The sequence below is a fragment of the Anopheles marshallii genome, chromosome 2, assembly GCF_943734725.1.
Source record: "Anopheles marshallii chromosome 2, idAnoMarsDA_429_01, whole genome shotgun sequence".
In the NCBI taxonomy this organism is placed as follows: domain Eukaryota; kingdom Metazoa; phylum Arthropoda; class Insecta; order Diptera; family Culicidae; genus Anopheles; species Anopheles marshallii.
This window is the reverse complement of record NC_071326.1, coordinates 49820743-49848475: the sequence shown is the minus strand read 5'-3', so window position 1 is coordinate 49848475 and position 27733 is coordinate 49820743. Positions and strand designations below refer to the sequence as shown.

The following is a 27733-nucleotide window of genomic DNA, read 5'->3' as shown; positions in this document are numbered from 1 at the left end:
ATGAGGATGAAACATAAAGCGCCCTGCCTGATGCTTAGGTTCATGCCGACAGACAAACACGGTAAGATACCGCTACTTACGGTCCATACTACGCATATCGAAACAAACAACCGGGGCCAATCGCCTTTATCTCAACATACCCAGCCGGAGTACAGAAAATTCGCGGAACTTCCTAATGATTCTATTTTTTTTCTTGTAAGCACACGTCAACATTGATTGATGATTAGCGAGGTCATTAATTTAGCACAATCAAACCTGTTTACGTGTATAACGGCTAATGCCAGAGTATATTTTGGGAACAAATTTGTGCGAATTAGTAGGAAGCAAGTTATTCACAGGTTGAACTTTGAAGGACAGTCTTTACTTTATAAGTTAATTTACACCAAAAGCCATTGGTTCAAATATAATCTGACAACAAGCCACATCTTGATTTTTTATGTAGAAAAGATCATCTCCACAGAGATGGATAATAATTAACCATTGAAATCGTTTCTTCTTTTTGTTGTTACGTCCCTCAGAGGGATCTTAGTCTGAAATTTTTGACATTTCTTGACATTATTTACCCATATATCTTGAATGGGATTTGGTGTTAGTCCTGTCTTGTGATAATTGGCACCACACCCACTATACCATTTGGCTGACATCAGATGAATTCACTGTTGGCAATAGATAGCGCGTTTAGTACTTTAAACCGCTAAAATGTTTCCATCTCTCGACTCTTCTTTCTACTTATGTGCAGTAGTTAAAAGTGGTTAATAGTAGCAGATCTCTCAAAGATCTCTCGTTAGTAATCATAAAGCTCACATCAAGATTGCTTCAGCTGCAATGGTCGAAGTAATCCAGCTGGTTATTCTCTGGGATTCTCTGAAACCAGTCAACATGATGACTGATTCGCGAAGAAAATAACCTCATCGACAGCTCTGAGAATTGCTGTTTCCGAGAATTATGAAACGTGCCATAATGGGTAGGATCGTTATGCATATTCTGGAACGGAAGCGTCTGCATGTGCGTTTTCTGCGAACACACATACACACACGTGATACTTACCGATCGACCCCAAGCGATATTGTTTTCCCTTCGCTATTGAAGAATCGAGGGTGAGGTTCAACCACACACTCGACGGCCAACGTGCAGCCGTCACAGATGCTGATATGATGATTACTTTTGCTTTTCACTGGAAAAGTTAGGAATAGTTTGGATAATGCACAACAATACCAATATATACATTATTTATCATTTATTTATAAAATCCTAATGACGGCTTTCTATACTATTTAAAAAAGAAAAAAATGTTCAACTCTGTTATAAAACCTCCAAAAACACAGTCCGTGGGTTTCAGCGTAAAAGTTTATTGTTTAAATTCCAATAAGTAACAATACTTAGCTAACTTTTCCGACTAAATTTGGCGCATTCAGCTTGTTCGACTGAACCAGAACAGAGAGTATAAAAAGCTTCCAAGTTTAGCCAGGTGCCTGAGGTGGACAAAACGTAGGCGTAAACGAAACAGCAAAACGTCACCAAACTTTAGCGCGCGTACATGCGTCCTCGACCGCAGCGAGAAGGTTGTCGGTTTTTAATACATGGCATGTCGAGCGCAAATAAGTTTGGCATTCCACCGACAACCGCAATGAATCATCACTGCGACATGGTCTCGATCGTGAAGATGAAATGGATGGATAAAGAATAAGCTTGAAGTACGCGGCATAGTTTTTTTTCTTTTTTTGCTTTTTCTGGCCGTTGCCTGAGACGGATGGAAGAAAATGCGGTGAATGATGATGCGGTACAAACAACCGACAAAAAATCGTGCATCAATCGCATTTAGCTCGCTAGCAGAAGAAGCAGAGAACTGGTGTGGTAGTAACTATTTACGGCCAGTAATTCCACCTTTGCTTCTACACCCATGCGAGAGGAAAACATTCCACTAAAGAGTGATTTGAGTGGCCCCAAAAATAGTTTCTTTTCATGCGTTTCGTCACGTGCGGGTGTGAGGCTTATCGGTGAGGAGGGGACGTGTGCATTGTTTTGGGGTCTCGTCGCCCCGAATGCTCGATCAAGCATAATCGGATCGCAGCACATAAGTAACGCCAATAGTCATAGCCAATCATTATCTCGCAGAGCTGGCGAAAGATATTCCGAGCGCTAATTTGTTTGGCTTTTAAACGTTCAACAATCAACTTACGTGATTTGTCAACGATTACATGCATTGAAACCCTTTTTTTTGTCCTTTTCGCTACAAGATAATGAAGTACATTTTTGTGGTTACCTCCTACGGTTGCTTCTTCGTGATACATCTGTCTCCCGAACCGTTGTCTAGCGTTTCATTTCCGCAGTTTGCTGCGAGAGCCGGACGAGTGACGGTCAAACCAAAGCAGCGGGGTAGCATACAACACCAGCTGATCGGTGGCGGAAAACAGGGGGCCCTCCCACTGTGCAGGGTCGTGAGAGCGAAAGAGAGGAGGCGCATTTTTTGATGGCCAGAAATAGCCGCGAATAGCGTTGCGCTATTCAAGAAAACCCCCCTGGCCAATTTCGATTTCGAAGATGACTCATCGTCCGTTGGCCGAACGCCAGAGGTGGCATGCTTAAAATTTGTACATAGAAACAGGGCAGGAAGGTGGAAGCGGGGGAGGAAAACAGAAAAGAAACAGAGCACCGAGTTCGCGTGCACTTTGCAGCAGCATAGTCTTGATCCACGGCGGAAAGGAATAATCTACTGCCAACCTAACGCGCGAAGAAGAACCGATCTGCCGAAGCATGAAGGCAGCGAGTTGACACGTATGAGTAAGAAGCGGGATGAAAATAATCCGCATCCGCATTATACACCGCTGCCAGTCTGTTGTGTCCGTGCTCGCGGCTCGGAGGAGATCCGGAGAGAAAGCTATACGACGGCCGGTGGTACCGTGTACGTATGCTTTCGGCCCCAGCCGAGCCGTGCCGTCTGTGGTGAACGTATCTTGTTCTACCTTCTGGGCCGCAGCTTCACACGACGATCATGAATCGGTTTGTAAGGCATGATGCGGGCGGTGTGGGACATTTGGCGTACTATTTTTAGTACTAAATCCATCTTCATTCCCAGCACGCAAAGGCAAGGACGCACGATCATGCACCAAAGGGGACCAAGGGTGCTCTAATTGATGTGGTAACTGGTAGCTAACAACTTTTCCGATCGAGACTTTCCATCTGCGCACTGTGCTATTTGATTCGGTACGCGGCCCGAAGACGGCGTGGTACATATATGTTGCTTCGGTGGACAGTGCGGGCATGGGCTGGGAATGAATCAGAAAGCTGATCCGCTTTACTGTTTCGCACATAAATCAAGCTGATTTACGCCCGATTTGCTAATGATGAAACGAAGTGTAGCAATAAAGAGAATTTATTTTCAGCTGTCTACAGTGCCTGCCTTCGTAGCGCGCGTAGACCAGCCTGGGTCCGTTTCATCTCATTCGTGCGCGGGCAAGATCACTTTCCGGGCATCACACTTTGACCTCCGCATATGCGCACCTCCGCGGCAATGCAACCCTTGCCGATTCTGTCGATTGTTTACGTCATGTACCTGCCCTTTCCAAGCGGGCAGTGGTGATGTTGAAGAAAGAGAGGTTGCGGCGTGAAATTGCTTCACGATCTAGACATTAAAGTTTGGTTTCGGCGTCATGAGTCATGGCTTCGGTTTACGCCGAACGCTCCCGACAAGCATCCATATGGGGCATTATTCTTTGCATGTTTTATTCGAATGCGAATGGATCGCTTTCATCATTGATATGTTGCTCTTTTCTAATCAATATCCATTTCTTCAGAGGAAATCAATCTCCAGGAGAATAGTTACAAAATACAGTTAGCTTTGATCAACCATCTGTTACGAAGAACGTTGAAAAAACTGAACAAAACCAAGCATTGCCTCGGTTTGAAGTCACGATTTGTCGGACTATCAGCCCAAAGGAACGCATACCAAAGCCCTCAACGGTTGTTGTGGATGTTTTTTTTGTGGTGACACTAGTTCGATCGATCTCCTACAGAAGCTGTCTCCCTTCAGCGTGCCAAGTTGGAGTCCCCGTAGCTCACCCCAGTTTCCACTTCCTGTCGGCATTTGAACGACCTTTAAAGGTTTCACGCAAGAGTGCGCTTTATCGTGAACCGATCGCTTACAGCGCATGTGGTATAGGTTTTCATGTAGATAAGAATTTTATGTTGTGTAGTGTTGTATATGCTAGACATTTTCCAATGCCTTGATGATTGTATTGACACTAACCAGAAGCAAATGACTTTTTTCCAAAAGGTATCTGTAAAGAAGAATTAAAGAGTATTAGCTTCATGCTTTACCGATCACGTTCGAAGTGTTCCGTTCATTTACCGCAGCGCACTGCAAGACAAACAAACACAGTTGATCGGCAAGTAATAGCATTGAAATCATCACCAGCGGGAGAGAGAAGATTAAAAATCCCCTCACTTACGGCTACCGGCAAACTTTCGCTTTCGTGGTTTGTTTTGCTTCCGTTTTGTTTCATCTTCCCATTTGTTCTTTTGTGTTTTAATTTCATTCTCGACAATCGGCAGCCATCCATGGGCAACACAAACGGCACAAAGATAGTTGCGATGATTCATCGATCGCTTCCAGCACCCGGGTACCACTGGCGCGTAGCTGTTCTAGTCCTGCAGTATCATATGGTAAGTTTCAACAATAAATTTTGTACAGTATCTCATTGAGTAAAATGGTTGAGCTTCAATGAATGGGTCGTTTCCTAATGATGTTAAACACAAACTCCCAACAATCATCTACATCATATCTTTCGTGATGCTTCATTCAACGCATAAATGCGTTGGCATTAGTGATGGGAAAAATCGTTCCCATTAGGGATTCGATCCGACCGATCCAGATCCACCAGAATATATTTCTGTACAACCAAGAGAAGATGTATTGCTGAACATGCTGACAATTTCACCATTTCACCATTAAAATGCACAGTAAATTATGGCGAAATGTATATTTCAAAGCACAGTAGACGTATGCAGCTAAAAGACGCAATGTCTCTATAAACCAACAAAAGCAGAAGAAAAAAAAATAATAAAATAACAAAATCTTGATGCACCCGAATTTATACGTAATAATTCCATTTATAATAAATAATATGAATCCCATTACCACGTCCTTACCATCACAAATCCCGAACGATTTGCATACAAAACCATGTTTTAGATTCCTCGGATTCCCATCATGACAAATCCTCCGAAACCGGACTTTTGTTTTGGATTTCGATCCCGGATTTTCGTCATGACATATACGGATCCAAAAGGAATGTTTGGGATTCCAATACAGAGGATCCTGGATTAAGGAATGGATCCGGATTGATCCGATGAAGGAGTGATCTCAGAATCCGATCCGATCCGCCCAACACTAGTTGGCATAAGCAGTGCGATGTGTTTTATCATTCATTAAACGCTTCAGCTTACTGGTGGCCCGATAGCTTCACGATAGAGGGCACTGATCTTCGCACGGGAAGACCGTGTATCAAATCCCATCTGATGGAGGAGCCGTTCGCCCAAGTTCTTTAGTTAAGGGTGGGTAAACAAAGTGTAATTAATGGTAGATATGAGATTGCAGTGCTCAAAAGACGAAAATCAGCATTCATGTAAACATTGATCCAAAGGCCGGATTAAACGGATCAGTGTTCAAAAAAGCCTTTCAGCGATGACGTGAAGATGTAACAACGCAGGCATAGAAATGCTAACGCATACGAAGCAACGGGAGTCCATTAGTTCCGCAAACCATTTGACACTTGTAATCTGGCAAAAAACGTCAGCGATTGTTGGTGTTTCGTTTGTGTTTTCGTTATGACGTCAAGTGACGGTTCATGGGAGTCGTCATCTCCAGCCCCAACCGAGTGTCATGTCAAAACAACACGTGAAAATATGCTGTCGTATTTGTTGGTGTTCTTCGCTGTTTACACCATTGTCGCTTTTGAATGTATGGACACACGGATAATGTTGTAGATAACGGGCTAGAGATGGCCTTTCGCCCTCGTAAGATCGACCTGCGTGTCTTGGGAGATTTGTTTTGCGTTGACCCGCTCTGCTCTTTAGCTCGCTGATGACGTTAGCGTAGATGATTTGCATGGGTTTCGTAATCTTATCCTCGCCTAGCTGCTTCTGAGCGGGGCTGTACGCTTCCGAAACGGCGTAGTTCTTACCTCCATTTTCGCGTCCAAGTTAATTTCGGACCGGGGTAAACAGACCATAAACGATAGTGTGATGATGGTAACGTTTTACTCTGCAGGCGCTAGCCGTTGCGTAACGTACAGCAATTGGACGCTGAGCGCTGAATGTCGAAATTGCTCCAATCATGTGCTGTGACAAGCAAAGGACACCAGCATACGTGGTGTTTGCTTATGCTGATAAGCAACCGGGCTGTGCATCTCTTAGCCTGTGTAGGTACGATTATCCAATTGATGGATTGCGTGTACGGAACCGGGCTACATACCCACCAATGCGCCGGAATGATCTGACCGATGATGATGGTGGTCTCATCAACGCGCGAACGCATGAACCAGATGGACGGTGTGGTCTCGCTGGGTTTCCATTTTTTTTATTTGCTGTTTATTTTTATTTATAAACCACAATCAGAATGTGGCGGTGGTCCTCTGAAAGGGGGTAGAACAACAGTCGGGTGGGTCTTTTGACATTTTTTTGAAGCGAATGCTTTGCGCCGCTCAACGGCCAGATCCGCTGTGTGTGACTCACCAGCACGAAAAAGCCGAGGACCAATTGTGCAAAGTATACTTTTTGTATTAATTTATTTATTTTAACCACGTTTCCTTTTTTGCGTGTGCGTTTTTTTAGTGTTGTTTGTTTGTTTTTTGTTGTAGCAAAACCGCAAAGCGTAGAAGGAAGGGGTGAAAAGATGAGCTAACTAGTATGCCCGAAACGGAAACACCATCATCATCAACTGATATTTTAACGTTTGTTATTTTTTTTTCGCTTCTTCGGGGTGTACTACGTTTCCTTCCTTGCTTGTTTTGTACCGAACGTTTTGCGTCGGTGGTCGTTGTCGATCGTCTTGACCGTTTTTAGAGGATGCTAAAACTTTTCCGGTCGAAAGACCGAAACACTCGAAAAACGCACAACTACAAATGTGACACTTTGGCACTGGAGCGTCGCGCTAAGACACGGCCGTATGACATCACCACGAAAGTTTTGTGGTAAAATCTGCGAATAACAACGCGGATTTGACTTTGCGCAGCCGAAGGCAGAAGAATTCTAAGCCGCCGCGCGAGAGCGAAGGAAAACAACAGTGTGTCACGCAATCAGTGGCGTCCGTCGGTGGAAGATTTCCGCGCCCGATCTTGGAAAATGTTTGCAACCATCCGCAGCAGGCGCAGCATCGCGGTCGGTGGTCCGGGAAATGATGTACAAAATTAGACCGCTTTGCTAAAAATATACGCACACCAAGAGGTAATTAGCGAGCGTGGCAACAAACCACGGGTAACGAACGACGTGCTACCTACCGGACCCGAGGCAGAGACTTTTCATAGCTACCGTTTGAACGGGTACGGAAGTGAATGTGCGTTCTTTGCATCGCATCTTCCGACCGTTACAGAAGCGCATTAACGCAGTCTCCAAGGTGTGGTGCGTGTCCGTGAAGGAAATTCACCCTTCTATGGAATGGATTTCACCTGTTGAATGCACCGACACGCCTGTCTGTGTGTGGGGTGTACGTGTGGTGTGAGCATTTGCAACACAACCACAAACCATACACACGCACGCACCGTACCGCGAGGAAGAAGAAGCGAGAAAGCGACCGTTGGTTGAGAAGCAGCAGCGAGAAGAAAAAAAAGCAACCAAAGCAACGAATAGAAGCTGAGCGTTCGGCTTATGCTGCGAGCATGACGACAAGATACAGGCATCCAGAAAATCAACGGTCGCTCCGTATCCGGTTTCAAGGCCGGTCGGACAACTTTTCGCGTCACTCGCCGTTCGTCCCGCGCCAAGTAACACACCCAACATTCAGGTCGGCAAAGGTGTCTCCCAAAGTCGCCAACGGGTTCTCTCGCACCGACGAAACCCTTTCGAGCTCCTCGTTCTAGTGTGGAAACGAGAGGGCTGTTGTATATTTTTGTTGAGGCCGGCGGTTAATATAGCCTGCAAAGACTAAGCCATCTTTCTGCAACAGACTCCTTGATCCTTGGTGTGTTTTTCGCGTTTATGTTTCAACACAACCGTGGGACAACCCTCTTTTGCCCAACGGGAATAATGGATTTCGGAATGTGTTGCTTGGGGAACTAACGCACCCACACACAGACACATTGCACCTTTTAGCAGTGGTATGCATTTGAATGCATTGGGCTGTGAGATGTAGCTTGATTTTGGTGTTGTTTTTCTCGGAGTCGTTGAGTTTGTTGCTGGGTCGCTGGAATGTATTTCTCCAACGGGCTTTTCGCTGCTTGCAACCCACGCCACGATGTGTTCGTGCTGCCTGGTAGGGATTTTGAATGCAAACTATAAACGTTCCACCAAAACACACACCAGCAAGTCAAAGCATAGGAGTAATTTGAATGATGGAGAAACGTCCTCCACAATGCACGTTGACCGGTGTCTGACCACGCTGGCAGCGGTTCCTCCGCCGGTTGATATTAATAGCGCCCTTGTCAAATCAGCAAACGCGTGTAAGCGCTGCGATCCTAATTTGTCTACAATTCGGGTACAACATGTGTTGTAGCAGTCGTGTTCCATCGTCATGTCTGCTGCGAAATGACACCATCTTAAGAAGTCCAAATCCTACAAAATTCCTCGACGCTTACGCACCAGATGGTTGCATTCCTTTGGAGTGTCGTCGGTGCATTATAAATGAAGGTAATCGTACACGAGTGCAAGTTTGTAACAGATGTTGCCATTAATAGATGGAGATGGATTCAATTTAAAACAGTAACCAATTGGCATCCTCGATCAGTGCCACTTGGCTAATTCTTCAGTCGATTTATCTATCAATACCCTCCACGGGAATATCTGTCTGCACATTCAATTTAGCGACTCCCTGGTTCCCACCACACTGCAACCGAATAAAAAAAAACACAAACCCTTACTAGAGTGTCCAATAAAACTCCGATGGGTGTACAATAGTTTGTGTGCCGTAGCTGAGTGAGTGCCGCCAGGGGTAGGCATATCATTGAACTTTAATTGAACCGCAGACTACGCACTTCCCGATTGCTCGCGCAACCCCGCTCGCTTTTGGTGGGTTGCGATCGGCCGCGGGGTTTAGCAGATGTGTGTGCACCCGGTTGGACAAATTTATTCCGGTTGTGCCGACGAGCACGAACATGTAACTGTTCCCAGCCGTCAACATTGGATACCGCCGAAAGCCTCCCGTCAGCTATTTTTATGCTTCGAAGCAAATGGCGCGGCGCGGCAGTATGTCCGTTTATGAATGGGACACAGAAAACCGATTTGCGCCGAGCGGCTAATGATAACGAATTCGTTGCGCTAGAAAAAAAAAGGAAAACCACCGATCGAGTTCATTCAATCTCGTAAAACCTGACCGCCTGAACTTAACTTCATTCGCACCAGTACAAAGCGATAAGTATAGTTTGTCTAAAGGAAAACCGCCAATGAAAAATGCTTTGTTTTTTAGAGTTTACATAACATATATAAAACAATCCGCTAAAAAAAAATTCATCCTTATTTGCAAATTGACGATCGGACGCCAATTACGAGACCAAAGTGTGAGTCACGATTTGTTTGTCTTCTTTTGCGTGACTCTTTCTATTCCAAAGCTGCTGGCGAGAATGATCTTCGTATAAATATGTGCGAGGTGTGAAGAATGTTTAAATTTGTACTGTTTACAAGCATGGCAGAGTTACATTCGTTCAATATCGATTGACGCTTCAAATTCTTTATTGCTCCATTTTTGTTTTGCTTTCTTGAGGAACAACCAGGCCATATTGCATATTGTGAATGAATAATACTGTTATATTTCCTTCTGTTCTCACCTTACAGACATCGAGTCGCATCCTGCATCGCACGTTTTTCCGCATCTGCTGCTTGGCAATGGTCGAGACGCAATCGATCCGTCAACTGTCGGTGCAAACTGTGTGCTGAATGTCACCTGCCAGCAACCAAGTGGCCAGATGAAACCGGGCCTCAAGTACAAACAGATACCGGCCAGCGACACGCCGCACCAAAACATCAAGCAGTACTTCCAGGAAGCCTTCGACTTTATCGGTGAGTTTCAGTTTGCATCCTGTGCGAAAATGTGTAAATATATGGCACACCCAGTAACGGAAAGCGAATCAACTTGGTAAGCTGTTTTCGGCGGTACCAACAACGTGTCGAGGTGTGCTTTTAAAAGATCGACAATAACGGCATCGCGACGCGAATAATTGCGACAGGTGCATTCGTATGTATACGGGCCACGTTCCAATACCCGCTAAATCCAAGGCCGATTTCGGGCCACGAAAAAAACTCCCGAGTAATGTATGGGAGTTTGTGCGTTCGCAGAGTTGAATGAAATGTTAACGATGTTGCGCCTCTCGTCAGCTTTCTGATCTCATCGCATCCGTACGATCCACACCTACCATCGATAGAATCCCAGATGCGTTTCACGATTGTTGATGATTCAACGGCGAAGCGTAAGCAATATCACTTAAGAATAAAAAAAAGCAACATCAACAAACCCGTTCGCGCAAATCTTAAAATTCATGCGTCCGTCCGGGAAGGTGGCACTTTGGAAAAAGACTGCGAAGAAAGCAAGGAACGGGCGGTACACTGAAAAAAATGACCCGTCAGGTTTGTGTTGTGTTTTTTTTTATCACCTTCGCAAATCGCGAATGTGGGCAAAAACATAAAGCAAAAGCGCTGTTTGACGATTTGGGTGTTTATTTTCATGCACCAAGTCCCAAACCCCACCCATCAGCTAGGCAAATCCTTCAATGTGCTATTTGGGGTGGCAGGGGGTTGGGGGGTATGTTATTTTTTTTACATCTTTCTCTCTGTTTTTGTTTTTTTGTTTTGCCATTGGGGTAGATGATCGCATCGACGAGGATACGTAAGATTTTAATTTTAAACACATCGGAATGCGCCGGTATTGAAGAACCGGGAGCTACATCTCCATTTCCAATCGTGGAGAGAACGTGGACGGAATGTTCCGTGTACTGGCCAGGGAACTCCTGACGGTGTCTTGCAATCCTTTCATCGCAAATCACTCCAATTTCGGGTTGGAATACTGCTTGCCTCAGAAACTAAGTAGTAGAATAGACATAAAAACAGAAACATCGAATGTAAAACATCGCAAATCGTCCCAAGCTTCCGGTTTGCCGTCTTGTCGTCATCGATGACTGCAAGTAAAAGAGTGAAAGACTGAACGGGTGAGAGAACGGTTGCCAACTGTTGTATGTGCGCTGCTCGTTGCTCATGCGAGAAGTGGTTGTGGTTCAAATATAGCAATGACATCAACCACCAGCAGCAACATCATCATCACCATCATCATCATCCCCGCCATAGTAAATGGTTCGATCGTTGTTGCTGTTGTTTTCTTTCGCTTCTATCCCCTTCCCTGTGCAATCCTGGGCTGTAGTATTTGTTGCGAATTCATAAATTCACTATGTCGTGTCATTTACTTTGGCCACACTTTTTCCACCTTGGCCAGCTGTTGGACAGCGGCCAGTTTGTTTTCGTCCTATCCGCACCAGTCCTATCCCACTGCCTCGTGAACTCTTTATGCATCGCGAGGGATGAAGGAAGTATTTATGTTCTGGACGACCTTGCGGTGGCGACGGCCACCCGGAACGTGTGAATATATTTGGCTTCCGTTCCGTGGGGTGATCTAGGAAGGATCTAATGGAGCGCGTACCACACAAAACATAGGTTCCACCACTGTTTTGCCTTTCGCTATGACTGGTAGCTTGAAACCGGTACTCCTAGTTGCTAACCTACCTTTTTACCGTTAATTCGCAACCTGTTATTAACAATCTGGTTAAGAGTAAATGATGGCACAGTAGTTCTCCATCACGTTTCTCTAGACAGAATCATGCTTCGAAACATGGCCCAACTCACGTCGATTTGTATTGAAGTTTTAGTTTCCCATACTTATACTGCCCCCAAAAGCATGAGAAAGTAGTTCCAACTTCCGGCAGACAATCTGTCTAGTGAACTCAGTGGGTTCTCAGTCTGTCAAATGTACCGACTATTGAGATATCAGCAAAACCAACCCCCCCATGTGGTGTTTTATGATATGCTACCAGCCAGAAGTTGAGGTTATCGAAATCGTGCGCACATGTTATCCAAACAGCGTACATCTTGATGTTTAGCTGGGAACCGACAAAAAAGTCCACATAGGCATTTGTTACGGGCCTTGTTACGGGCTTATCTTCTGCGGTGAGCATAAGTGAGAGGAAACCTGACTGCCCTTTCCTGTGTGTAGGGAGTTTTATCAGTGTTGGCGGCCTGTGTGCGGTGGTTTATGGAAGGGTACCGTGGAGTTCAAGTACATGCGATACAAAACCATGTACTGTGCTCCATTTGGGGAGAAATGGTTCTCAGTATAATCATCGTTATTATCGTCACCACTTCCCCTTACTGACAAGTGGGTTTGTGGTGAAATTCCACTACTTAAAACACATTTGGCGCAAAGGCTACTGATAGAAACAGCGTGTCCGAAAGGAATGCAATCGGCAATAGTCATCTTGTCGGATTAATCGATTGAGGTCAGAAAATGAAGCCACATGAACCTGAACAAAGATAGCCACAGAAGAATTAAAAGAATGAGATTTGACAGATTAAGACGTAGTAAATGGTAGCTTGCAACAGATATGATAAATGTCAACACAACACTCCTTTAGCTTTAGCAGCACATCGTTAAGTAACTCTTTCGTTGCCTAGTAGTAGGAGGTGCACCCTGCTTGGTGCACCTGCTTCGAAATTGTTAAGTACCTTCGAGTCGAGTATATTTATTGGCCCCGTGTATGCGTGCTTCCTGCTCTTACAATACTACCACCTAGCCGGCGTTTACTAGCACTACTACCAAATCTCTTCGTAACTTCGGCTGTCAAATCGCTCTCTCACTTGCTCGTTAAAGGTTGTTCGGTAAATATGGCAATCTCACGGATCGCGAAGGAGGGAGGGTGAGAGAAAATAAGGTGGCAGGGGGGATGGCGCTGTTGCTTCGTAAACTGATAGCGAAACACGGTGTGCGTGTGTATACTTGCCTGTTTACGAAAGAGATCGCAACCATAGGCTGCGCGAGTGAGAGATGACTGTGAGGAACGAGAACCAGAAGAGATTGGCTTCAACCCTCGCCGGTGCGCCACCCCTAACCATTCGCTTGCATTGCGGTATGTTTGCGATGAGTCACGAGCTGTATTTAAACACAATTAAATGGCACGATATGAAACGCTGCTGGCTCGCTTCACTCACGCTCCGCCACACTCACACACACACACACATGGCTAACCGTTGCCACATGACCATGGCCAACGGAAGGGAGCGTTGGAGGCTTGTTCGGAGCGTGGCGTGTAGAGGGGAGGAGCAGAGAAGTAGCGCTCGTAATTGCGGCCGTTTCGTAGTGGCGCACAAAGGCAGTGGTCCGCGCGGACGTATGGGAGGTGAGCGTGAATGACGCAAAGTAAACTGAAGCCAACACACAGGCTGGCAAGTTTCAAATAGAAATGCCACGCGGGCGAGATTTCGCGTCCTTCGATGGCCACGGGACTGTGGGCACCGACTGCGGGGGAGGCAGGGGGGGCTATGGAAGATCAAAGAGAAAAATTTAAAAAAAATTGGCAAAGCAGAACCATTGACTATGATGATGGGTGTCTTTACATGAACGCCAGTTGTAATTAAGAAGCTCTTTTGGTATGTTTCCAATCTTTCCAAAGTTTTTCCAGCGATCGCTTTTGTGTCACTCTGTAGTACGTTCTTGCTCTGCTGTAAAGGCATTTTCGGTGACCGACATTGCTGTACACCCCCTAGAATATGGTACGTTGCGTGCGAAAAAAGTGCGAAACTAAGGCCAAGATTTTGGGACCCCATTTTCCAGTAACACCCCGATGTAGCCCAACAGGTTAGAGCAGTCGAATCAAATTTCACCTGCGCGCTATTTTTTGGGATCCGTTTATTGTTCCCCTTGTAGCATATCACAACTGAAGCCCCTCAATGGAGACGGTTCGAGTGGAGGGTTTTTTTTTAGATGTATTCGAGCTCAATGCAGTCATTTCTTTCCATCAAGGTATGCAGGGAACATTGTTTAGCTGGCAATGTGTGGTTTGAATGACTCATAGGTTGTAGGTTCTTCGGTGCGAGTTGCGATTAGGATTGGGGGCTTGCGTGTTGTACCTTCGCTATTAGAAATTCTCATGGTTCGGATTTGGTTAGACTGCACTGCCCAATATACTGGCCCAGCAACTATTCAAACCATGCACAAGAAGGTTACGACTTGTACCCGAATATAGAATGGAACAACTTCCGTGACTAGACGCAATTAAACGGTAGCGGTGTTTGGACAGAAAAAGGTTCTTCTTCTTCTGCGCCACTAAAACAACGATACGAAGCGTGCGCAGTTGTGGGTAAACTTTGTAAGTTCTTGCTCTAGCTACATTCCACGGCATTCTGATTTACATGACGACCGTTGTCGATAAAACAGTAATCCTCACCTTTCTTACTAGCCACGTGCGGTTTTATTTTCAAGCGCTTGCAGGGTGATATTTCCGATAAGCTAAGACCCAGAGGACACGTGTTCTAATTTGGTCAGACTTACAGCTTATTAGAAAACTGTGACCTGAAACAGGGGAATTGGCCCAACTATTGGTGTAGGGTACGATATGGTAATAAGCTAACCAGTCAACAAGGGGACAAGAACGTGCAGGAGGGAGCCTCAGCAATTGATTATGCCGTATGATATCAATAGATAGCAGTGAATAAGTTATCGTTTTTATTCCCCTATTTCCAAACATTTTGGGTCTTGAGGCGACTAATCTGCGTGTAATAAACATTCGGTTCGTTAAGTTCCTGGGTGTATTCGGTACGCTAATCCTTTCTGGCCGAAATAGCATCATATAACTCAATGTTAGACAAAGCATACCTGCGTTTCCTGTGCCCCGTCCAATCACGCACACCGAACGACCAGCTGCCGGCACGAACCAACTGGCAACACTATTTTTATACGGGCCACATTATCCCCGGGTCACACCTACAACCATCACTATCGCGCCCCTCGAGAATGGCCTTCTATCGCGCAATACACCCCATCGGCGGGGTGATGATTCATCCTCTACCAACATGTTTGTAGGTACCTGTTTTCAATTGCTATCGATTGTACTTGAAACCAGCACCGTCAGCCCTGTTTTCGGTGCCGGGTGGATAAGGTTAAATGTGTCCCCAGTTATCGACCGGGTGCGATGTGTAGTAAGGCTTTGTTGCATATGTGGGTTATAATTGGGTGCTAATAATAATAGATGGCAACAGTGTAGTTTGATTAGCGCGAAACGATATTCACGTCCTTTAATGTCACGTGGGAAGAGAGCTTCATATCTGGTGTATTCCACACGCTTCCACGCGCTTTTATCTTTTTCGCTCATTTCCTATCAATCAGTAGTGTGTCTAGGCACAGTAACTGGTGATTTGTAATGGGAACGGAATCATGTTTTCATGCTACCCCAGTGGTGGTGGATCGAACGCAAAGTCCCCTCGCACTGAAACAAGACTAGGGTACCCAGACACCAGCAATAGGAAACGTAGCAGCTGAACAAACGTCGTTTGCACGATAACGATTACACCAAAAGTGTCCCGAAACGTTATGCATCCGGGGATGAGTCAGTGGCTCATGAAACGGTTGGCCGGTAGAATGATTATGTAAATAAACCGCAGCACCACATATACACTCACACACACACGCATACATGCAAGGGGTGCGGGGGGTGGTGGTGTGGAGGGTAACGCACTGTGAGACATTTTAATGCTACAGGTCGCGCACTGTAGAGGTGAAAACCCAAACAGAGCCACAGTACGGAGGGGACACATAGCCGAGACGAGCGGATGTCAGCGGACAGGAAAAATCCGACAGAAATTGGCAGTCGACGGTCGATGGAATTAATTCCCAGAGCCGTTCGTTCCCCCTGTTTTCATTACTCCGGATGCCCGAGTGTTGTTAAGGGATGTTTTAAATTGATGTATGTTTTTATACCGTCCTGCCACCTTTCTACCCTTTGCCGTTGCTGTTATCGAGGCACTCGACGATGGTCTTTGGTCCACCCTTCTTGAGTGGCCGGCACGAGTTTTTGGCGAATGATAAACGGTTTTGTTCCGACACCGACACAACATGGCCCTTCAACGTGGCACCGTACTTTGGTGCCTGTCTAAATATTTATCTAAAGTTTATCTAAATTTGCTGTTTTGCCCAGCATGTTGAGCAGCTATTAGGGGAATTTTATGTCCAAAAGGATCTGTGGATTAAATATGCAAAATGAACCATTTTCGACGACCTTTTTGGCATTCGGAGGAACAGTACAATGTTATCTGTTGGGAATTTCATTGAGAATATTGGAATGGATTTGTTCATCTTTTACCTCTGATGAAGAAAATATCTTTTCTGGGACTTAACTTAATTAGTGCAGAAGCACATGCTAGGACTAATCTTCCTACTACTTTCCTTTGTAGGTTCAACAACCTCAAGGGTTCTGCCCTACCATTTCTGACTTTCTTTGACTTTATTTACCCATAGTCAGGCCGGATGCGTACGGAGGATTTTTCGGGATGGAATTTTTGGACCGGTCTTGTCCCCAAAAAAACATTCTGTAAAACAAAGCATACTTCTGCTAAACTTTCCGACAAGCTTCCGACAAGATTACTAGAAAATTGGTGGTAGTTATGCGTTAAGCATAAAACATGCAACATCCCGGGTAATTATGGGCTTGCAATGCATTGCCTGGTAAGAGAGTTGCGCAAAAGCACAGGAAAATGTAGAGTCCTAGACCTAGACTATCTTATGTCCTAGTCCTAGACAATCTTACGATACGATAAAAAGGGTGCACACATTGTGCAATGACATATCTGCATGCTTTAAATGTCATAACACTATTTTTGGAGCTATTTTGGAGTACATAAGCGAGTCTAATAACGAAATTACTTTAAATTAAAAGCGCTATAGAAACGCGGTGAACGCTCTTCGTCGTATGATGGATCGGGGCCTATTGAATTTTGTGAGCACTGTCAAATCGTCTCGTCGATAAGAGTATTGTCGTACGTCAGCCACCACAGCAAGGGTGCAGACGAGGACAGGAAACACAAACCATCACGAGCGTGCGCCACAAGCCTGTGGTACAAACCTCTGGTTGTTGGATTTGGGCGCAACGAAAGCGGAGCAGCGTGTTGCCACATCTAGCTGGGCAACCCTTCTAGGCTGGTGCAATCGATGTGGTTACTTTACGGTCGCAGGGATGACTCACTTGGTTCCTCAGCTCAGGCAAGCTTGAAGTGTTATTCAATAGCCCAAGTACCGTCGTGGCACCTTCCCACCGCCCTGCTGCTGGGTTCGCGGCTAGCTACTGATCGATAAGACGCCAAACGGTGTGTTGTTTGTTGGGTGTGACAGAAATAACAACCAGATCAAAAGTCATGCGGAAAGGAAGAAACCGCATGCTGTTGGTGTGTGCACAAGAAATAGGGGATGAAATGGCGGGTTGGTTCTATTGGTTTTTTGAGGTTCCATTTCTTGCCGTAATATAGCAAAATGCCGCTAATATCAGGTATATTATTTTCAGTGGTTTCGTTCACTTATCGTACGAACGGTATTAACGGCGATAAGAAGAAACAAACCCTTTAACGATCAGTGTTAAATATAGAGCCCAACCAGGTCTTGCCTTGGTCCGCAACTTGTAACAAACCGGCGGTACAGCGAGAGAGATAGAGCATAGCAAGGCACCGTGGTTTAAACCGTCTCACACATGGTCGGTTGTTGTTGTGTTGATAAGAACTATCAACTGTGTCTTCGCACATGAGAAGTTTACACAACGTTCACCCTACTGGAGCTTGAGTAGCACATGCTTAGACGCTCTTTACCCACTTAAATAAATTTATTGTCTCTTGTCTAATCTCTCCGCAACACTGACAGCAACGACAACAAAGATTCCATTCTGCTGGTGAGGCAAGTAGAATGTTCTGTTTGATAGTTGAAATAATTAACAGCTCTTCCAAAGCAAACGCCAATACACGAATTAGTCTGACAAACCCTTGAGCATCATTTGCAGCATGCTCTCTAGATTTTCTATGGAAGCTTTTCAACGATTGTACGTTGAACGTTTCAGTCTATAATGAATCCTTTATCGTTGCTCATCGTATTATGCCATGCACTCTAATGTCAACACGCGGGTAGATAAAGCCACAATTACTACTCCTTGGCTCGGAAACAACCATGTTTCTGTGTCTTGTTTTGGTGGCGTAAGAATAACTTGCAAAGGCTGTCAGCGTGTTCGCACAAGAAAACCCTGCACAGCCGAAAGCAAACTTCGCGTCGGTTTGTTTGACGACGAGTCATCATCAAGGCGCTTTAATGGCGCAGTACCCGTATTGCCCACTTGCCCAACGTCATCGCACTCGAGCTCAGGTTTGAGTGATGTCCAAACACGGGTGGGAGAATCTATATAGCGTTGGTTATCGCGGAAGGATCTCTCACAACGGAGCCATGTGCACATATGTCCTCGAAGAGCTTGATTTGTTTCCAGTGGCAAGTGATCGGTTGCCAGTGGCGTCATTGGAGTAGTTTGTTGAGCTGTGCATTTATTGTGCACGTCAGCAGTGGCTGGCGCCTCACATATGCGTATTTATCATCATTGTTTACCCATTAGCACCCGTAAGAGACAACACGCAACGAAATCTCTTCCTGTTCCTGTTTTTCCTGCCAGCAGCTGAGGAAGTTCTGCAATGTAATGCTCCATTAAACGTTTCCAGCAATGTTTTGGATTATGTTACAGCAGATTTTAGCAAACATGGTCTAAATACGTATCGTGAATACGTAGTCGTTCCTTTGAGTCATCGGGAAACAACTGGGGCATTATCGGTAATCATCAACACTGTCCCATTCTAAATACCCAACCGTCTTATGTTGTCGTGTGCACGTGTCCCATTAACGCCTTACACGAACAAAAGCAATCGATGCTTCCAACCGTATCCCGGAAGCACAGCATCATATAGTGCTGAACTTCACTCTGCATGGCATTTTTTTTTTCCTAACCTCACTTCGGAACGGAAACTAAAGAATCATAAAAAGTGTTCCGTTACAACAGACTTCATATTCTCCGGTTTAAGTTTGGACAACTTGATGGCGACCAGTCTCCTCACAAAACGAATGTTGCTGGGGACCGAAAACTGTCACGACACTGAAAAAAGGCTACCCAACAGTGGCAAAGGATGCTGCTAGCAGTAAGAACACAACGAATCGATGACTCATTCCGGGTGCACTTACATGGTGGTGCTGGGTTTTTAATGGACGAGGGGCGACTATATGCTCGATTTTCTTTCCCAACTGCTAATCGGGTTCGCTAATACCATGACGACGTGCGTGCGCGGGGAAATGGAATTGTTTTCATGCGATTTGTTTGATGCGGTTTTGATGATGGTTGATGCTTTTTTGGGGTTCAGGTTGAATGAACAATGCCGGACGGTCCGCTGCTAAGGATATGCCCGGGAGGGTTAAACAAAAACACACGCCAAAAATGAAGGGATGCCGCAGCGTAAACTTCCGTGTCAATCATTTCAGGACGCAAACAGTGAATTGTTAATTAGATGCTAAAGCTCAAATAATGTGAAGGGGAGAATGGCTTTGTTTCGCAGCTCGAGGGATTTTTGGTGATTGAATTTTACTGAGGCTGTGATCGCATTTGTGTCCGGAAGTCCTGCGATCTTCAATTTATTGAGAGTTGGTCCTATTGTAAGGGAAGAAATCTGGTTCAGATAACAACTCGATTAGAACATTTTTGAATAAAAATGCTTAACTTGTTGAGTTTTCATTTTCGTTGAAACCAGCAGAAATGGAGTGGCAGCATCTGGCAAGTTCTTGTTCATCCATTCTCACTTCCACTCTCAGCTTGCAGAAGTAAGTAAAGGACGAAGACTGAGTTGTACTTGAAATGGTGCAACTGTTTCCAACGAATATCTCAACCAATTGCCCATCAACTGCAGATGTTAGCACCCTTCTTTGGTTTAGGCGGGTGGAAAAGACCAATCCAAACTGTGTAACCTCCTCTGAGAGTGCTTCGGCAACTCAGCGTAGTACAGGAAAATGGAACCGGAAAGCCATAAACACCCCCTCGTGAACCGTCTGTTACCAATATTTCCAATTACAGTACATTTTCCGATAATGCGATCCGTTCTGCTGCTATTCGGTCGGTGGGAAGGCAGTTTCGCTTACATATGCGACCCGCTGTTACTGCTAGCAGCATTACCCGCATGAATTGAAAGAGCTCCTTCAAGTAAAGCACAAAATAGAGAATACAGTTTTGGGTTTTTGGTTTAAGAACTCATACCTCATTACTGTGCCATGCAACAAAAATAACAAGTATTAAACACTGCTACTGATTGCCAAACCGTCGTCCTAACAAACAGCATTCAGATTGGAGCAGCCATTTCGTAGCCCGAATCCCTATCTAATTCACACACCTTCATTTTTTGTGATGGTTTTTGATCAACGTATAAAACTGCAGAACACTAGAGCCTGCTCGGTTCGATGTGTGACTCATCTTGCGCGATTTCTTGCACGAAACCAATCTCCTCAAATGACCTTTGTCTAATGGCGTGACGTCATGGCAAAGGCCGAACTCGTAGCACCGCACGAACTCCAACACAACAGCCATTGCACCACACACAACCGGTTTGCGTCGTACGGCACACAACAAAACGACTCCGAACATGCTCCCCAATGCTGCCCCAAAAGACTCAGCATGACTCGTGGTAGTGGGGAACGAGAGGATGTTGCGCCGTCGGTTCACTGTTGCAGTGGTAGTGGTTTGGTAAACGGTGTGATTTCACTCACCAATACGTACAGTTTTTCGATGGCTTTTGCTGGTTTGCTTCGGCTACGACGACTGAGGCTCTCCGAGGCTTGAAAGTTGACGAACAGCTTCCACATTCCAGCGCGCGTACGTTGCGACCTCGTGAGGTTAACTTGTGTGAAATCTTTGCAGCACAAGAAAGGCACATTCTCCACCAAGCAGGAAACCACACTCACCACTGCGCAATGTCTTGCTTGCAACGGCAACGGAAAATTGTCGGAAAAATTAAGTGTAAAATCAATCAAACCAGCTATTGAAATGGCTCAGCACTTCTACCGCCACACGGATCAAATTAGTCCAATAAAAATCCAGCACCATCGGTGAGGTGTTAAAAGGTCCCCCCAGAGTGTGGAATGGACAGTGGCGTAGCAAATCGTCCTTATTGAATTAGACCGTTTGGATGCCAAAACATAAGCGTAGCAAAGAGTAATAGTTTGATGTCGTCCCTGTGCCAAATTGTCCCTTCACAGACGGAAGATTAATGATATTCGTTCATAGCGTGGATACAGGCCGGCACTTCCTTTTGCTTACTCGCTGTTGGTGTGTTGTGTTTGGGATATAAATGGATGCCACTATCACTAACATCCCTCCAATGCAGCCAGATTGCCATCACTTTCTGGGTGCGAATGGGCCCGTTTTGATAAGAACTCTACTTCACCCTTCAAAAAACTCCCTTGGCTTTGGTGCAAACATCACCTTAGAAACACTCTCCCTATTTTTCTACTCTATTTCTTTGCCCACCATCCCGGTTCTGGACTGCAGCACATTTGCACAATCGTCGCATTTTAGAGCATGGTGTAAATATGCTGCGATGTACGAAGGCCACTTTCACATCTGCTGCTAATAGAGAAAAATTATTGCCCTATACATTGGGCCGTGTGCTTTTAGGGGAGGGCCCACTAGACACTCAACAGTTCCCCCGTTTTGCAAAGGATGTGTTGCAATGAGTGTAAGTATTTGAGGAATGCATTTTATTACAATATCCCCGTGACGTTGTGGCAGAACCCGATGCGCACACCTCGCTCCCAACATGAATGGAATGGTTGGACTGTTTGTGTCCGCAATTGCTTGGTGCTGGTAGGGAAAACCCCTTTCTGTGTACCACCACAACGTTTAGCACGAGCGTGAACTCTAACAACACCAGTTCGAAATGTTAAAATGGAGCAGGGAGGAATGAATAGGGGGGCTGGTGGTTATCCGATGCGCATCCGAGCGGTGGTGAATAATAATAGCCAGCAAATGGTGTAGAATAAATGGAAAATTTCAAACCCACGATGAATGAATCATACGTCGACCCGTGATCTGTCAATAAACTTGCTCGCAGCTGGATGTGGTGGTAGATGGTACGCATTCGTTCAAAGTACAAACAGCAGCATCCAGCAAAGTGCACGCTATGTTTACTCAACGCCGACCCCGGGGTTTGTATGGCTGGGTATCGAGAGAGAGAGAGAGAGAAATACAGGGCACGGGGAAATGATTCCAATTAACATCCGCGGATCAGCACATGTAATGACACACAAAGACACACGTGGAATCGTGGGTTCTTCATTCAGAAACCCGGTAGCCGGTTGTCGGGAAATATCCATCACTTGCATGGCCCGGCGACGAATCAATGTGTTTAAATGTGGTGCGATACATGGGAACGCACATTAACCGTGAAACGAAAGATTTCAATTTTTGAATGGGGTAAACCCGGCACCATAAATGCTTTTATATGATGCTATTGCTTAATGTCAGAGATATTTTGTTTATTTTAATTTCTTTGAATGATCGAGTGAGAGCTGTCCGTTGAAATAGTAAAGCACAGTAAATTAGCACACCATTCCACACCTCAATCCGCTGCTTGTTTGTGCTTTACGAAGATCAGCAGCTTCATTCACTGGTGTATTTTCATATAATACAAGCATTAGCGTTATTAGTTTTTGAGTAAATATTGCATTAAATGTCAAAATGGTAAAATGATCTGTATCTGTACAGAAAGGAAGAAACTTGTCCATGATAAAACGCTTACGAATTGTATGAGTCATGAGCTGTTCATCTTTAACGCAACTCATTCGTAGAGGTTCCGAGGGACAGCACAAGGTCGTAGGCTCCATTGTACTTTCTTTCTGTACGCCCTCGAAGAACAAATCTTTCCGCTGGAAACGAGCGCGCTCCTCGAGTGTCTTTGTGTGTGGCTGCCGTTACCGCAACGCATAAGGACACTTCACCAACGATCATCATTCACACATCGCACACACAGATATGGTGGTGAGTGTTGTCTCTGATGTCATCCGTGGGATCATGGTTTTGAAAGAAATTCGATCCCCAGTACCCGTTTAAAATCCAGCGGATGATGTCAGAATCGGATGCACATTACACAAGATCGATGGCAAAGATCAGCGGGGATGATTAATTGGTTACTAATTCGTTCCCCTCCCCCACCCAACTCCACCGGCATCAACGCAACAAGGCGAGTAAAAGGCAAAAACAATCGATATTCTTTTGTAGGACTTGTTCTGTGTTAGTTCGGATGGGAGACGGCAAATCAGTTGCTGCTTTCGTTTGCAGACATCATCATCAACTTCAGCGATTATGCTGTCAGCGGCAGGTCCTGGCGCTAGCCGAAAGTATGAATCATCATCATGTGCGCAGTTGCTCCTGTGTCCGGGATGAACAGGACCTGCGACGGCTGATACTGGGATGGATGAGTCACACACATCCTGCGTAGCTGTAGAGACGATGTTTTTTTGTGTGCTCTTACCATCTTAACATCCAAACCGAAGCATTTGAAGGATAACATACTAAAAAACTTACATACACACACGCACGCCATCGGCCACGACCCCGAGTGCAGTTCTCCTTATTTATGTAATGGATATCATGCCGTTCTCTGGCAGATTAAAAAGCATTGATTTCCTCCATCTCCTCCACAGTTTCCGGTCCTTGTGTATTGAATAGAGATTTATACGGTGGTTTGGTGAAACCCGACGGGATGTAAAGGATCAAATGTCACTAGAACACAATGTTCTGATTCGTTTTTAATTTATCCAGTTCTACCACCACCGAACAGAACAGAGTTAAGGGATCATGTTAGTCTATTCTCTCAATTTCGCCCTAAAGTTAAAGATTTTATAAAGTACTATAAATATTTTATAAAATTGTTACAATCTGTTATTTTAAATCGTCTCTTGCTGCAGTTACGACTAGTGATTGCGTCAATTAAAAATTGAACGTAAATGATTTGTACAAGGCGATTCTTGGACAACTACAAAGATAGTTTCATAAATTTTGTATAGATATCCATATAAGTTACATCATTGTTCTGAGAAACCCAAATTTTGCTATAGTCATGTTAAGCACTGTATGCTAGGGGGAAAGAATCATGAACAAAAGGGATGAACGCTTTTTGTTACTGCCAGGCTGCTTCGTGGCGTGATTAAAACAGTGCTCTAATTTGGATAATGGTTCTTCGACCGGTAGAGAATATTCCCGCAACAAAGGGGTGAACGGTTCCTGTGGATTTTCCCAACGTTTTCAACAGCTTCACGGGATGTTTATCCCGTGGCCATACATTTAATACTCCATGGCCGGAAGTGATTGATTAATGGACACCGACGGTAACTGGTGTAATGAGCGTCATTGCTGGGAGTGCATTGTACAGCATCCGCTGTAGATGCTGGATAAGATGTAAACATGATGGTTACACGCGCGTTACTGGGCGTTTTGGGTAGCAGAACGAAAAGTTTTACAGCAAAAAGCAGTCAAGCGGACGTTTTCCACATCGAAATTCATCCCCAAACGTCCGTTTGCTTTGCGTCTGCGTGGGTTGATGATTTAAAATACCCCGCTGCGCTGGCCCGCCGGTTGGTGGTGATCGTCGCGAGGCGCATTTTATTATGCACGCGTGGCAAACCAACGGACGTACTCACTACGCTATGACTCACACCTTCCCGAAATAAAACCCCGCCACTGCCGGAATGGATGGATTCAAAATATTCGGCAATGTTGTTCTGTTCGGTCGGCTAGCTTTCCTTTAAGGTAACCCCGATAGTAGCAACACAAAGTGCCAAAAGGGGCCATATTAACAAACCTAATTTAAAAAAAATACTTATATCGTCAGAAAGCGGTACGATCGGAAAAAAACAGCAGTATACCCTGCCCTTATGCTTTATGGGTACGGTGCAACTTGCCGTTCTCACATTCCTACTTTTAGCTCTTCCGGTAGTGAAACAACCGACCCAAGTGGGTCGTGTTTGAGTCATCGATCGTGCACGGACCGCCAAATCGGTTCATTATTTGTAACCAGTCAAGTGTGCTACAGCGCTAGAAATAAAAAGAAAAGGAAACAAAAGCGAGCAAAAAACACAAACCAAACACACCCCCCAAAAAAAAGGCCACCAACAATTGCACTTCAATTCAGCAGCACAAGATTCCGTTTTTTTTTTTAGTTTATTTTGTTGAATGAGGCATTGACAAAACTTGTCACTTTTCTAACGCTGGAACGGAAACCCATCAGAAGCGAGTTCGCTTCCGTTGTTGGAAAGTTCTTTATAAAAAAACTGCTCAAAATAACAGTGACACGCTACTGTCAACGAGCGCGCTCTTCTTTCCAACTGAATGGCCATGGCAAACAATGCTTCCGTTGTTGCTTTTGAAGGAGACAACAACGTGTGCTACGTGCTCTTTTGGGGTGTTTAGTTTTTCTGGTTTTAAAAATTCTAACCACGAAAAACGACCAGAATCGAAGAGGACAACGCTACATTTCTTACGTTCGCTAGATCATGTCTAACGTTCCATCATCAGTTGCTACGTTGTGGCAAGCTGGCCTTGGGTCATTCCATTTCACCCCTTGTCCCCAACGCAACAACACCCTTTGTCGTTCAATGGTGTGTGCGCGCGGTCGTGCGTGAAATAGCGACTTTACTAACCCGAAAAAAGCGGAAGGAAGGCAACATGCACGACGACGCACACGACGCACCCTCGGATAGCCACCCAGTGGCTGTGCGGTGCAACAGTATGAGTCATACTTTCACCCAACACAACAAACGCGACGGCCCTCCGATCGTGAACGGTTTCCCATAGGGAAAAGGGAAATGAACCGACATCCTTCGAACCAGCTGCTACTCCCAGGGGGTGTAAATGCGTTTCGGGGTTGCATCTATTACGCGTTGCAACCACCGCACACCACTTTGATCCTTGCTTCATGCAACATCAGCCGAATGGGTATAGAACCGCATCGCATCGTTTCGAACGGTTCTACATCACTCAAATTAAAGCAAACAAGATTTTTGTCAACATCCCGCTGGAGAAAACCGAGGCTTCAACGCTAACGAACCAAAAACACTTTCTTCGCCTTGTCGGGACGAAAAAAAACTGTGTCCCTAGAGCACTCTGGGATTACGGAATAAATCTGCAATAAATAGCTTCCCCTGCGTTACCGTAGGGAGTATGTTAGCTGACTGAGGATAAGATATCCACTAAGCACACAACACAAAGAAAAACACCACCGGTTTTATTCCCTATTTGAAGAAGGGTGTGTAATCCTTTCGATTCCTTAAGGAACTTTAATTTCACGTACAAGTGACTTCCATTTCCGGCTTTTATGCTTTCATGATGATCCTTTTAGCTGATGTATTTACTATAGCAAAGTAGCTAATGTTGTTTTTCTATCTTGTTCCATTCTTGCAGAGGAAGCCCGGAAAAAGGGATCGACCGTATTGCTGCACTGTCAGGCAGGCATTAGCCGCAGTGCCACGATCGCGATCGCATACGTGATGCGCTACAAGGGCCTGTCGCTGCTCGAAGCGTACCAGCTGGTGAAGCTAGCCCGCCCAATAATTTCGCCCAACCTCAACTTCATGGGTCAGCTGTTGGAGCTGGAACAGAACCTAATAGCGGATGGTAAGCTAGAACCACCGCCACCATCACCGACGATGGCTGCCCCACCGCCCAGTCAGCCGCCGTTCTTTCTCATCGATAACCGCACCAAGTACAACTCGCTCAACGAGGAGGAGCTGGTGGCCACACGCCGTCAGCTACGCTGTGCGGCTGCCGCTGCTACAACCCAAGACACCATGGCAGACGAGCGCGATACGCCGATGGATGGGGACGGTGATGCCGACGACGATTGCAAGAACAACAACAACCGGGACAGTGGATGTAGCGTGACCAGCTCTTCCTCATCCGCCTCGTCCAGCTCATCATCCTCGTCGTCCTCCTCGGCAGGCTACCGTAGCGGATTCAACGGTGGCCGGTTTTTGCCCCCACGGTTAACACTGAAGCTACCAACGACACCGACGTCACCACCCGCGTCTCCGTCGCCCATTTTTGCGACCTGCTTGTCTTCCGCGTCGTCGTCATCGTCCTGCTGTTCCACCTCCTCGCTGTCGTCCACACCATCGCCGACACTTGCCATATCGCCGACGATGGGCGGACAGATCGGTATGAGGAAATCTTCCTACAGCGGACCACCGCACCGACCATCAAGTCTGGCGACGACAATCGTGGCCGCGACGATAGCGAGAGCTGCGGCATCAACGCCGTCGACAACAACCTGCCACTCGCTGGACGATCATCGCAATGCAAACAGTTCCTGATGGGTACGGAAAGGGCATAAAGCGTCCAAGCGCAAGAGATAGGATCGGTGCGCTAGACGAGCACGTTAAAAATGCACCTGTGGACAAATGGGAGATACGAATGTGGTTCTCCCGCAGTTACAGTGCTACAGTTCG

The 27733-nt window shown here is 45.6% G+C and overlaps 1 protein-coding gene across 1 annotated transcript; it reads left to right on the top strand.

Annotated features, from left to right (window-relative positions):
• LOC128707684 (uncharacterized protein ZK757.2) lies at positions 1–27598 on the top strand. The gene is made up of 4 exons (XM_053802642.1): positions 1–61; positions 4552–4662; positions 9982–10206; positions 26691–27598. The coding sequence occupies exons 1-4, from the start codon at positions 1–3 to the stop codon at positions 27596–27598; spliced, it is 1305 nt and encodes a 434-aa protein (XP_053658617.1).
• The last annotated feature ends 135 nt before the right edge of the window (positions 27599–27733 follow it).

Coding starts and splice junctions, on each gene's coding strand:
- LOC128707684 (XM_053802642.1), top strand. CDS start 1: ATGAGGATGAAACATAAAGCGCCCTGCCTGATGCTTAGGTTCATGCCG. Junction 4,663..9,981: donor TAGTCCTGCAGTATCATATG/GTAAGTTTCAAC, acceptor CTCACCTTACAG/ACATCGAGTCGCATCCTGCA. Junction 10,207..26,690: donor GGAAGCCTTCGACTTTATCG/GTGAGTTTCAGT, acceptor CCATTCTTGCAG/AGGAAGCCCGGAAAAAGGGA.